This window comes from Neopsephotus bourkii, unplaced genomic scaffold (assembly GCF_033783945.1).
Source record: "Neopsephotus bourkii isolate Nb327-2 ecotype Australia unplaced genomic scaffold, CSIRO-AGI_Nbou_v1 NB_53, whole genome shotgun sequence".
NCBI lineage: Eukaryota > Metazoa > Chordata > Aves > Psittaciformes > Psittacidae > Neopsephotus > Neopsephotus bourkii.
In genome coordinates this window covers 5,349,412-5,363,140 of record NW_026900570.1, presented here as the reverse complement: position 1 = coordinate 5,363,140, position 13,729 = coordinate 5,349,412, and the positions used below count along the sequence as shown (strand labels likewise).

The following is a 13,729-nucleotide window of genomic DNA, read 5'->3' as shown; positions in this document are numbered from 1 at the left end:
GATAGCTTTTTTTAGTAAATTTTTTTTTTACCAAATCAATGAAAAAATTGCTGAAAAAGCAGAGAAGGTATTTTTTCCCCAGGATAATCTGTGACTAAATATTTACAAGCTTTAAAACTGCAGACTTAGTTCATTGTCTTGGTTTACTGTAAAAATTGTGTTACGAGAACAGAAAAAGAAACACTGGTCTTGGGCTAAAAGAAGCAACTGATGTTTAAAGTGAAAAAGAGAGAAATGGGAAAGGAAACTGACTTAGTGGTCAGACAGAAAGAAGTGCACTGTCCTTGATTATAACAGAAAACACATGAAGAGATACTTAAAACTGAGAATTTTCTATCCTATCATCACCTGGTGATGTGTTTCTGTTTGTTTTCTGTAATGCACAGATCTATAATCAAGCCAAACCCATACAAATTGAATTCAGTTTTCTCAGAGATGAACACCAATAGACAGGCTGCCACTAAAGGCAGCTATTGGTCTGCTGAGGAAGCCGTATCATCATACTTTTTGTAGGACCTTCCACTCCACACTTTTGCCTACTCTTGCATAATTATGAACTGCTATTACACTGTATGGCATGGAAAAATATTCACTGTACTATCCTTTCTTATCCTTTACCAACGTAAAATGTAACTTTCTTCAATATTGACCTGTTCCACAACACAACTAACCAGGGCTTGACTAGTATGCCCCAGATTTTGAAGAGTTGGGTTTAATGTTTTGTATGGTCACATATAAATCATACATGAGGATGATACAAAGATGTGGAAAAGGAGCCAATAACACTGGTTAAAGCAACCACTGCATTCTTCTGCATGCCAGTAGGATGTTTCACTTTGAACAACTGTTTTCAGATAAGCCTACTACTCTCTGCTAGCAAAAAGACAGGTATTTTAAGGGAATGGCTTGACAAAGAATAAGAAACCAACAGAGCAGAAAAATATTTCTAAGCTTTCATTTCAGTCAAAAGCTTACCAGGTGCTACAATACTTCTGCTCATGTAAAGTTAAACAACAGGATTACCTAGTTATAAATTTAGTTTGACTAGTTACCTAGTCATCTGCTCTCCCAATCATTCTTATGGCTTACTATTTTTTTTTAATACATGAGTATTTAGTTGCAATATGCACCATATTAGAAAGATTTACATTTTCATCAAAGGTACTATAAATAGTGACGGACTTCTTCTAACAAGTTTATGAGCTTTGAATAAGCAATACTGTAAAAATCGTGTTCTTTCTCATTTTTTTCTTCCTACTGCATTGCATATTCTTATTTATAGACTTGTGTGATTATTCCCTACCCGTTCAAATTGCTAATTTTCTTATTTATACTCTCTCATGATTATTCTCTACCTGTTCAAATTGCTCATGCTCATCTTTGCTTTAATCAGTGCTTCTAGAAATTGTTTTTTGTTAAAGAAGACAGCTAAGAAAGCAAAAGAACTAAGGAAACAAACCCAGATTTATGGATGGAAAAGGTCCTTAACTTTAACTATTCTCAGAGACTGACTGGAGAAATTCCACAGTGATATTTGGAGAAGAACCCAAATATCCCCCTCCCAGGACTAAATGTCAAACTAAGAGGGTTACATACTCAATCTACAATTGCTAGCGACTCTACCTTAACTGGGTGACCAGAAAAATTTCATCATTCTACAGTAATCTTTCATGCTGAGTAATTCTTTTCTGGCATGCTATCCCACCAATGCTAATTAATGTCAGTCCACACAAAGCTAACAAGGGACTGACAGTGTCTACTCTATATGGGCTTGGGATCTGCTCATTTCTCTTAGATGTTGTGGCTGAGCTGCATTTACATGAAATTAGAATATAACAAAAAAGAGTCCACAGAATAAATAAAGGAAAAATGGTTATGACCATTTAGGGACCTAGTATTGCACCATCTCATTTGAATGCCAATTAAAAAAGATTAGAGTTTTCGTGTTTATGAAAGAAATGTCATTTTCTTTATCACCAGTGTTGTAAAACAGCTTTCTGACTGATGAAACTCAGTTTCAGCTTTGCTCTATTTAAAAATAACACAAATTCTCCAGTTACAGCATATCAGTTTTATCTTAGCTTTGGTCTTTCCATTAGCTTCATTTGCCCAAAAGGTGGGCTACCTCTACCCTGTGGACTATGGTCACTCCTGGTTTCATTCCCAAACTAACTCATCTATCAGGCTCCATTTTGGAGAATGCCAATTTGTTCCTCTTGGGAAAAAGGCAAAGCACAGCCAAGAGGTTAGCTTGCTTCTGATAGAGACCATGGATGTAAACCATGCCAAGATTGGCACCTTCTGCCAAGGGCACTCCAACACTACTCCAGGATGCTATGTGCCCTCAGATGCCTTCACATCATGCCTCCAGCTTCATGTTTCCAGAATAGCATTGCTGTGGGCTGTATTACTTTCGGTACTTAGAACAGAAGAACCACACACACATAGAAGGAGTGTGTCAGGGCCAAAGAAAAATACCATGAGCCAAAGGCAATGCTGTGTGGTCACAGTATATCTGCTCCAGATGGTAACAGGGCCTTCATTCCCTGTCACAGTACACAAAAACGGCATAGACTTTTGTAAGAGACAGAGAAAGCAGCCAATTAACTAAATAAATCTGAAACACATCAAAGGGAGAGAGAAAAAAATACAAGAAAGGAAGTATGGAAGAAAATAATTATGTTTTGGTTCTTCACATTAGTCTTCATGAAATAGTTTAGAAACCAGAATAATTATCTGTTTACAGGGACAAAACCTTGAAATAGCCAGTAATAGTTCAAGAATACCGTATTTACCATTTTACTATTTCAGTAACATCAACTTTAAATGAACTCTGAACTAATCGTAAGTATCATGAAATTTTCATAAATTGCTACTGAGGAAACCCAATACCTTGTGAGAAAAAGTGTAAATATTTAATTAATAGTTAATTAACTCTTAGGAGTCAAATTACCTGTAAAGGAACTGTAAAGGAAACACTGTAAAAGAAACTGGAAGACTGGAGTAGCCAAAGGGAGAGAACTTTAAAAACATGTCTGTGCAGAAATACCAATCTGCTATGCAACTGAATGTCAATAATTTATCCTACTCATTTAAATACACATGTCTTCTTTCCAGTGTATTTTAAGCCATTTCACTCCATAGAATCAAATTCTGAGGTTTCCCCAAATTCAAAACAGATGGAAGATAATGAGGAAAAAACAGAAAGTCAAAGCATAATTATGATTTTTAGCAGGCTTTTAGGGATGAACAATTTATCAAGCTGTGCTCTTGATAAGGAATTCACAAGATATGGGAAGCCATTTCTCTGCTAGTGTTTACAGCATAACTCATACCCATAATAATCATCTAAGTAATTGCCATAGTAGGGTCAAATTATCCCAACATCAAGTCTGGACAAAAAAATAAGGCATATTTCTTGATAAATACCTCTTGGAATTATCATTTAGTTATTAAATGATTTGGTAGTTAGATTTTAAATCAGTATAATTCATTGATTTGAGATACACTATGATAATATAAGCCAAGTGAGAATATTTTTTTTGCATACCTTTACAGAGTTATTACCATTGCCTTCAAATGAGCTTTCCCATTAAATAAAAATGCTTTGAACGCACTGAAGCCTATGTACAAACACAGGAACACATATGTATTTTTAAAGATCTATATTAGGTCTTTATATAAAGATATATGCATCTATAAGATATATAAAATACATATATAAAAATATAAACATATAAATATATATATTTTATATATCTTATACATATATATATCTATAAAGCTATTTATTTTTAAAGACCTTTTCAAATAGCAGTTAGTACTAATTCCTTTAAATTCACGAAACTTTTACTTGTTGTTAGTACTGGGTTACAGTCCTTCTCCTAGTTTTCAATCTACTGAAGAATGCATGCAGTGTCGTCTCTTCCCTACCAATGGTTTAAGTATTTATGTAATACTTCAATTAACAGTGTAATATTCTTGCCATTTTTCCACATATACATTTTTAATTCCTTCAAAAATGGACACCTTTCTTGTGTTTCTTAATACTTCTCTGCATGCAATGAATTTTCTAAAATTATTGCCAAAGGTTCAGTAATCTTACTAATTTCTGAAAGACTTTAACTAGTGTATTCAAATTTTCCAAGTGACTCTTTCCTCAATGTAAGCCAGTTTTCAATCACTTCTAATCATGAATTTTTCTGTTCTTGCTTATCCCCCTCATCAATTTAAAAAGCAAAGCATACTTGATTTAGTCTACTTTTAATTAAAGGACCTCTTTCCTTATACGTTTTTCTTGATAATATTAGAAGTAACTTCTAGTGTTCCTGGCTTCTCCTACACTATCCTCCTACTCTTATGTTCTCTACAGAAAATGCGTGGCTAGTTCTATAGATTTTTCTTGCGTACTTTCCACTGCCAGCATCTTCTGGAAGTCTTTCTTTCGCCGATATTTTTAAATAATTAGACATAAAGTACACAGGTTTCATTTTGCATATTTAAAATGTGTTATATGGTTTTTTCTTTTTTTTTTTTTTTTTTTTTTTTGCATATTGAGTTGAAACAGTTCATAATCTAAAACCAACAAATCCTTTTTTGATATTATCAACATTTCTTCCCTGGTCATAGAAAATAAATGCTGCTTGATAATGTACAGTGGCTTCTACTCAGCACCAAAAGACTAAGAAAAGCAAGAAGTAAACAAAATAAACAGGAATATATTAGGAAATGGGAGACAGCCATGCTGTGCTGCCAGTCAGGAGAAAAGCCAACAAAGAGGTTTGCCTAAAAGCAGCAAACCACCTGATGAAGAAAGCAGCAGTCCAGTTTCTGCTATGAAGGTGTCTGGACTAACAGGTCACACAATATACAGGACAATCTGTCTCTAGCAACAAATGAACCTCCAAACTACAGCAAAAAGAAAATAAAATACAAATTCAAATGATGAGTCATCTTTTCAACTAGTGAAGTTCTCTGAAAGTACACATTTATCATCCACTATATGACACGGTAGGATGACTGTCGCTTACCTTAAACATGTATTTATAAAGAAAGATTATCTTGCTGTTTTGCTATATCCTTACTCAGAAATAAGACATGCTTCCACAAATTTCACTGTCATTATTACTTGTGAATACTTGTAATATGCAAGGCCACTCTTTCAGTCAATCCCAAGAGGTAGTAATAACACTTAAAAAAAAAAAAGTTACTAATCCAAGTATGAGAATCCTCTGTTTAACTCCAACTATCTACATATGCTCATAATTTTCACTTTTGACCTCTGTTAGATTTTGATCTTTCTTATTATTAATACATTTGCCTATGTGCCCAAACACTGATTGACCTTTTAAGGAACTGCAGCTGTATTTGACCAAATGGTCTTTGAGCCAGTAAGAAAGAATACGTCAGCTGCTCAGTTTTCATCAGAAGAGATCTGATGCCCTGCTAATTTCAGAACTTTATTTTGAATATTATGTAATATGCATACTCATTTGCTAAGTCATCTGTGTTTATTCATCAATGATTCGTATCATAAGGCAACTGAAAGGTCTTTATATTTTCCTTGCCAAAAGTTCATTCCTTTAAAATACCATATAAAAGAAACTAGAACACTGTCCATCAGTCTCGTCACTGATGTGCATGTGGAACATTTACAATGTCCAAGCACTGTTTAGATTACTCTCCCCTGCTAACACCTTGCATTTCTTTCTCAAAGTACTAAGGCTGCTTGCACCTCTGTTTAGTCACTTATTTTTCTTCTGATTACAGATGAGTCATACAATCTGGATCTAGACTGGCTTTTTAAAAATCCAAACTACCCTTCAGTTACCAAGAGCAATAATTCTTTCTCTAGTATCTAATTACTTGTTTTCTCAAGCTTGTTTGCAGTGATAGGATTTGTCTTACCTGACTTTACCCAGCTAAATGTTATTTGCACTATCTTAAAATAGGCATCTCTCATAAGAGTGGGATGAATCCCCCGCTAGATGTGCCTGTCTCCCCTTATTAGACATAAAAAGAGCATAAACAGCTAACAAACCCAGATAATATATGGCCTGGAGCAAGTAATCTGAAATGTTAAAATGGAAAGTATATAGCATTAGTTTACCCACTTGTCTCCTTGGAGACGTGATGCAAATATACATGTTTTCAAGCATTCTGAAACTCAAGTGCAACCTCAAAAATGAAATTCCCTAAAATACAATCTTCCTCTCAAGCTTCCTTGGAACATATCTGGGAAGGTACTTTTCAGCTTCATGGTGTATTTTTCCTTGTTGTAGGAGCCAGATACACACTAATTCATGTGGGACATTATCTTTCTTCTTTCTCCTGTTTCTTGTTCACTCTTATTTGGGGAACCTGGACTTTTACAGTTCCTCCACTTATGAAGATAGTTTTGCTTGTCACTTCCACCCCAGAGCTTCCAAACTCTATCAGTGGACTATGTTATAATGATTTTTGCTTTGTTAGTCACCTGCACTGTTTATAACTTTCCCCTTTAGTGTTCTCTGGCCTCATTATCACATTGGTTCTGGCAACTGAAGAGTTGCCAACTGGTTACTTTTGCTCTTTTAAATTATTCATATTCATTACTTTGACAAATGTGACGTACATGCTGGCCTGGAAATGCAGACAAAGCAGAGGCAGGCACAAAAACTCCTTCAGTTTGTATTACAGCTGCTACTCAAAGTTATCTTAAAAGGTATTTTAATATTGTAGGCCTTTTTATACACTGCAAGCTTCACACAACAAAGAATACATATTTGTGTATAAAGAACAGAACATATTTTGAAGAATATTTTGCTATTAACAATAATATTAGGCATGGGTACTAATCATCTCATGTTTTCTTTAATAGCATCTTATCCATGCCCATCTCAGCAAATACGGCTTTTTATTTCTTTGAGCAACCTAACACTTCAGGTTTTATCTTTGCCTTCTGGAAAAGAGTTCTCCAATGGTCTATAACACTGTCTTAAAGAATTAGGTTATTTACAGATATTATTGCCCTTGTATCTACTTACTGTATTTTGACCAAGCTACCAAGTGAGTATAACTCTGACATGTTAAACTCAGTTCAAGTACTAAAATACTGAGTGTTTCCTAAAGATGCTTATACAAAACAAATACAGGGTGAGCAAGATCTAAATTCAATGGATTAAAACTCACTTTAGGATCTTTAGATGCTCAGTTCTGTAAGTTTTTTTTCTAAAATAATTAGATAGCTAATAACACAGAAGTGCATGTAACTGTTTCACAGCCTCTCACAGTGTTTACTGTCTGTTTCCCAGAGCTTTTAATAGCATCAACCTTCCCCCTCATCAAGACTTTTTTTGGAACAGGTCACTTACTTTGTAATACGGTCAATGTTAGCAATTTGCTTCTGGTTCCGGATTATTTCTATAGCTGCCCAAAGATGCTGGATAGCCTTTGTATCTGCCTGTCGCCTCTTCGTTAAGCGTGCCATGACCTGTTTACTTGGTCAGCTGTAGCCGATAAATAAAAAAGATACACCAAAAAGTTAATCATGAATTATGAAATGAATTACATGATGATCATATTGCAATAGATATGATTACAAGGAAGAATTTTTTAACTTACAGCAATTCAATTTGTATACAGCATGTTTTCTTACACTTAAAGAGCAGTAAAAAGCAGAAAGTGTAGTTCACAAGAACCCCTTTCACATCACATCATCTATACAGAAGGCAAAAGGTGAGCAGTAAAAATTATCAAATCAACAGCAAACAATTTATCAAATTGTCTATAGAAAAGTCAGCTCTCTAAATTTTGGTAAAAAGCACAAGCTGCTCTGGCCTGAAGCTTCCACAGATTCCTTCATTGCCCAGAACCCTTAAAAAGAGTGCGTGTGCTTGACTACGTCACACAGTGTAAGCATGAACTCTGACACACAGAAAAAGTTGGACCCACAGTTTATTATACAATATAGTTCTCAGAGTATTATTTTCACATTTTTATAACTTGCAACTATTTAAAAAAATCCATTCTGTGAGCAGGAACTAGAAATATATTTTCATGGATGACAAATATTTAAAAAAATATTTTGGAGCAATTCCATTTGCTGTAACACGCTAAACCCTAACAGGACCAAAGTGCTTCTGATGGCATTTACCCATCTAACCAACCCTGAACAGGAACATAATGAGCATCTGGCTTTGTTTACAAATTTTCCAAAAGCTTGAGGCAATGAGTACAGATAAGCCATAAATCGCCTACAGCTCTACTACAGGCACAGAATCCCTTTTTAAAAGCTTAACGATGCATTTTGATCACTAAATAACTTTCTTCCAGTGCCACCACTTTCTCAATGAAAAAAATGACTGATTTATGACTGCTACCAAGGTCTGTAATTTATTTTAGAGCTCTGTCCTCAGGATGAACTACATGGTATGCACGTGGATATCTGCAGCTAGCAGAATATTAACTTCAGTAACCCAAAATAATACAAAAAAATGCAAAAAAAATATACCATCTGTGCAATGCTAAAGACAGCAATTTAAGTATTAAAAGTCTCCTCTCAAATTCACAAAAATTTAAGCAGATTTGACTATTCCATTAGTTGCAGCAATGTAATTTCCAAGTTAATGGGACCTACGGGTGCTTGTCAGAGGGCTGTCAAGTTTCAGAACTGAGATTAGCTCTGCAATTCTCACTTACTCTACAGGTGTAACGAAATGAAGCACAACTTTCCATTGTTAAGGAGAAGAAATTATTTAAGAGCATTATACTTAACATTATGTAGCCCATTAAAAAAAAAAAAAGCAAAAAGAAAGAAAAAAGAAAAATTAAAAAAAAAGATGATGTGAAGTAATATGTGCACATCCAGGTGCGTGAGGCACCTCTTGCTGCTGGAGATAGCAGGGAAGGGCAGAACAAAGCAGTGCTTGTGGAGGCAAAGTGTGGCCACACATCGACCCCACATTTTTGCTTTAGAAATCTCTTCCCACTGGGATTTAAAACAAGGGCAACTGGATGGATCTCCCAGAAAAGAAAGGCCAAGAGTACACTTCTGTGGGAAGGATAAGAGGGAATATGACAGACATACAGCTAAGAGTGACAGCCAGTAGAGAGCATCACCTGAGAATGGTTCAGAGAAAGAAAGCTTACATTTGTAATAATGAGAAAAGACACCACATCCCTGTGAGCTCCTCTGCATTCATTTCACAGAACATAAGGCCATTATAAGTAAAAAATACCCTCCTAATTTGTAAGAGAAACGTAAGATTATTCATAGAATTTAATTCTTAAGGAAAAGTCATGTAAAACACAAAAACAGGCTAGATACTAACGCAAAAAAGGACAATCTTTACAGCCCTATTATATTAGCATAAAACTCCCTTCCTAACACATAACTGACTGAAAGTGAAATAATTATTTTTGTTTCAGCTCTCTATAAACTATCTGCTTTAAAAGCTGTTAGCTGATATGGCAGTCCACAGGCCAGACACGGAGCCTCTTACGCAGTATCATGTCCGCATGTGAGGATCAAGGAGGAAACACTCATCCTTCTCAGCCCTGCTATCAGTGTGAAACAACAGAGCAGTTCTCAAGTTTATTCTGCAACGAACAAAGTGGGTCCTGTTATCCCCGCTGCTTTAAAAATAACTGTTATTTTTGGCAGCCTGGCATATGGCTGCCCGTGTGAGAGCCACACTCAGCGTGCCTGGCAGAGGGGAAAGGAGGTGGCTTTCTCTCACACCCCTGAGACACCTGGGCCTAAGGGCCCCAGCACAAGGCAGGGCCCTGGAGAACCCATCTGCTGCCACAGCGTGGCCCCATGTCCCTGTTGCACAGCTGAAGGAAGGGCTGACCTTCAGGGCTAAGGAATTCCCTCTCGTGTCTCCAGGGTAGGACTAGAAGCCCACATCGCAGACAGGGAGAGGGAGAGCGAAGGATTGATGCAATTATGAGTTCCTGAAGCCCTGTGGTTGCAGAGCTGCACCTAAGATGGGTGCCGGCAGGCAGAGGAGGGCCTCTCCCTGCAGAGGTGCTAGAGGTTCCATGCTTCCTTTGGAGTGCGCTTTTGGAGCAAACTTCCCGACCACCCCTGCCCCATCCTTACCACTCTTTGCTGGCTTTGAGAACGCAAAAGCTATGCCCTGTGTCATGGCTAACTCCAGCCCACAGCACGAGCACACACCTCTGAGACCCCAGGGAGGTCACTCCATGGGACCGGACTGGACCCCAAAGAACAGCTGGTGCTGATGCCCACCCACACTACCCCCCCCTCCTCGCTGGTCCTGCTCTCCACTGCATGCACAGGCACAGCCATGGCTCTTCCCCCTTCTCTGTCTGGAAATAAAAGCAGTAAGAATTCTGACACATGAGACACAGCAATCACACGTGTTCTGTTCCATTCCCTTCTTTTTTCTGTAAGATACAGTAATTTTACCAGGCGTTCTGCCTTCAAAAAATACATGCTTCATTTTGATAACTTTGGTTTACTACTTAAAGGCACTTTTGTTAAACTCAGAAGGCAACGCTCCCCTACTGAAATAGCATGTAACATACACCACACCCCCCAAAATATAAAAATAGATACATTTTTCCAAAAAGCCCAGACCACTTTACCATTATTTTAATATTTTAATTGCATGGTGCAGAAGAAATATAGAGCCTTTTTGCATGAAGAAAAATAATTAAAAGACTGTGGCACATTTCTTGTTGTTCACTGCAGTCACTCTTCCTCCATGGTAAAACTAACCACAAGAGTCTATCCCCCTGCATTCCTCCAAAATTATACATGGTTTTCTATGTTATCATAAAATCTTACAGATAACTTGTATCAGACCGTTAATAGATCATTAAATGCTTTGGAGGGCTACCTCCAAGCAACATAAAATGCTCCTGGTGCTTCAACATGCACAACTTACTCAGGCAAATAACAGTTTAAAGCTTAATGGGAGACATATTAGATTCTTAAATCTATATTTATCACTCCTGATTATTTGCTTATGTGCGGGTGCACATGCACACAAACGCAGGAGAACAAGCATAAACAGCCAGTGCATGTGTGTATGTGTAAGAATCTATGGCTTAGAGGTTAAATATCAAAAGAGGCTGATTCACCCGTGCAGTGTTTAAAGAAGTTAGAACTCCAGAGAGCCATTAAAACCACAATACTGAAATGTACATTTACATATAAATGCTTGAAGATGTTTCCCATCTCCCCCTTTCGTTACAGCACTTATTTCAACATCCTGCAAAAAAAACCTAAAAGCTGAAGCAAACATTAATTTCCCAGTTGTGATTTGACAGCCATAATGCATGTTAAGCTACGGTATGCCCTGTCCATACAAAATTGTTCGCTTCATGCCATTTCTGTCATGTTCTGCTAGCAAGTTTATGGAAGGATGTGGCTTCTTCAAGAAAGGTTGGCAAACAAAAGATGGCTAAAAATCAAAGATTTTATATCCGTAGGACGTGTCTTATGTTTGTAGATATCCATGGGACCTGCAGAATATAAGAAGGGCTCTCCTAACAAAGAGAGGTTTGTGTGGCTGACATGCCAGCTCACACATTTCCATCACACACTCACTCACACTGGGTCCAAAGAAAATAATTTATCTTCTCAATTTTCAACTCTCTAACTGTTCCTCACGGCAATCTGAGTGAGGTTTTACTACATTTTATATTTTAAATTTCCCTTGAATTTCCTATGTACAACATTTTGAAAAATATACCACTTTATGGTACACAACTTTCCTCGAGAGCTCAGTGTTACCCACATTTCTTACAGGCAGGCTCAACAAAGTGCCCTTTATCTTGTGAATACACACAGCATGGCTTATCTTCTCAAAGGCCTGAGCAATGCACACATTGCTATGAGGTAGCAATCCTACAGCAATGGCAAAACAGACTTACTGTCAAAATAGCAAGGCTACTAGTTGACAGACATACACTTGGCCAAATCAAGTGATGTACAGCTCTCTGTTGCAGTAGAAGTGAATATGGAAATCTGCACTCCAAGTCAAAATAAACAAAAATCACCTTGCAGCATGTCTAGGAATTCAGCCTAAGGAACCTCCTGACCTGCTGCTTACATCCAATTTAGCAGATACTATCAGGTACTAAGTTTAGCTAGAAACAATCCCTACAGACAGTAACAAGTGAAAGGTAGTCAAATCTTGCCATACTTCAGCTGCTAAATACCATCATCCAAGGAAAATACAATGCTTCTGAAAATTTAACTAATGAATTGGACTTTGCACTGAAGCAGACGGTACTGCAGTTGGGTGCTGCTGCTCTGATGGGAGCTGCTAATTAAGAACTGACAAGTAGTAGCTTGTTAAATCTTCTGTTCGTACTTCACTGCGAGGCTACCTGTGGCGCTCATCCCTTTCAGTGCAAAGTCGAACAGGTTAAACTTCATCCCTGCTATTAGCCACCATTTGGCTGAGATTTGGTATGCAGTTAATTGCAATGGAAAGACAGTTCAAGAAGTTGATCCTTGCCACTGCTCAGCTGCTAGTTTCTGCCTTTCAGCCCTGAATCCCTGGGGCTTGCTATTATTTCTTTCACACTACACCGCAAAAATATTTCAGGCTCAACAGGAGGAAAAAGTTAGGCTCAGTCTTAGTTTTTGTGGTTTTCATGCTGTGAGACTGGCTGAGTTTGGGGAGTTAGGAAACTTGGACATAGACTGAGCTTCATATTTATACACACATTATAATATGGACTCTAGTACTTCTTAAAGTGTAACTTTTTATAGTAAGCATAAAACTACATATAATCAGTACAAGCAGTTCCAATGTTTAATGCTTTGTTCTTATATTAAATAGGAGTTTCCAGTTAAAATCCAGATTACAAATTTGCAAGTTGATGTTGAGCTTGGGTGTCTGAACTTTATACAGGTCTTTGCTGTAGTCTGAAGTTCTGCGAGTTTATAGCTTACAATTTAAACTGCTGTTTAAACCTATCTTTCATCACTAGTTTAGTGGGAGGGTAAACTCTTCAGTGTTCCCCTCCTACAACAACTGAAAGCAACAGTGATAACTATCCTATTTTTACATATGGAAGGCACACGTGAAAATGCTTACACTGGACAGCAATAAAGGTCATGCATAGGGGGGAAAAAACAAGAGAAAGTTTAACTTCAGGTCTGCCTTCCAGATCTAGTGATCAAAAAATGTGGGAAGTAAACGCTAGGGCGAAGACAAAGATTTTGGCAAGAGTTAATCCCACATTTTGCTTATCATTCACTTGTCTTCCTGAGCATACATTATTACGAACATACCCAGGATTAGCTGGGCATCTGCTAGCAGAAGACCCTCTTTTGCAAGATTGCAGGTTACCAGAAATTGAGTTTTGGCATACAAAGTCATTTTTTGAAAGTTTAAGAATAAGCAAATGTTTTGGTACCATTAGATATTTATTCTGGACTTAATCCCAATCCACTAAAATCAGCAAATGCCTTTCTGCTGATTTTCCAGGGTTCTGGAGTAAACTTTCAGCTGCTGACTGCTCTTTCACATCCTCACAATGAAAAACTTAAGAAGGTATCCAATGATGTTGATCTCCCCCTTCCAATATCTGAAGGTGGCTTACAAAGACGCTGGAGAAGGACTCTTCATCAGGGACTGTAGAGATAGGACAAGCAGTAATGGGTTTAAACTTAAACAGGGGAAGCTCAGGTTAGATATAAGCAAGAAGTTCTTTACTGTGAGGGTGGTGAGGCACTGGAACAGATTGCTGAAAGAAATGGTAG

General features: G+C 37.3%; 1 protein-coding gene across 5 annotated transcripts in view; it reads right to left on the bottom strand.

Moving 5' to 3' along the window:
• Positions 1 to 13,729, bottom strand: part of ZMYND11 (zinc finger MYND-type containing 11) — a 108,838-nt gene that overhangs the window by 55,482 nt on the left and 39,627 nt on the right. For 4 of the 5 annotated variants that reach the window (XM_061349684.1, XM_061349701.1, XM_061349716.1 and 1 more), the window contains exon 2: positions 7,353 to 7,487. The exons of the other annotated variant lie outside the window; for it this stretch is intronic. In XM_061349684.1, the coding sequence (XP_061205668.1) occupies positions 7,353 to 7,468 (116 nt within the window). In that variant the 5' untranslated portion in view covers positions 7,469 to 7,487. The remainder of the gene's footprint in view (positions 1 to 7,352; positions 7,488 to 13,729) is intronic. 5 annotated transcript variants of the gene reach the window in all.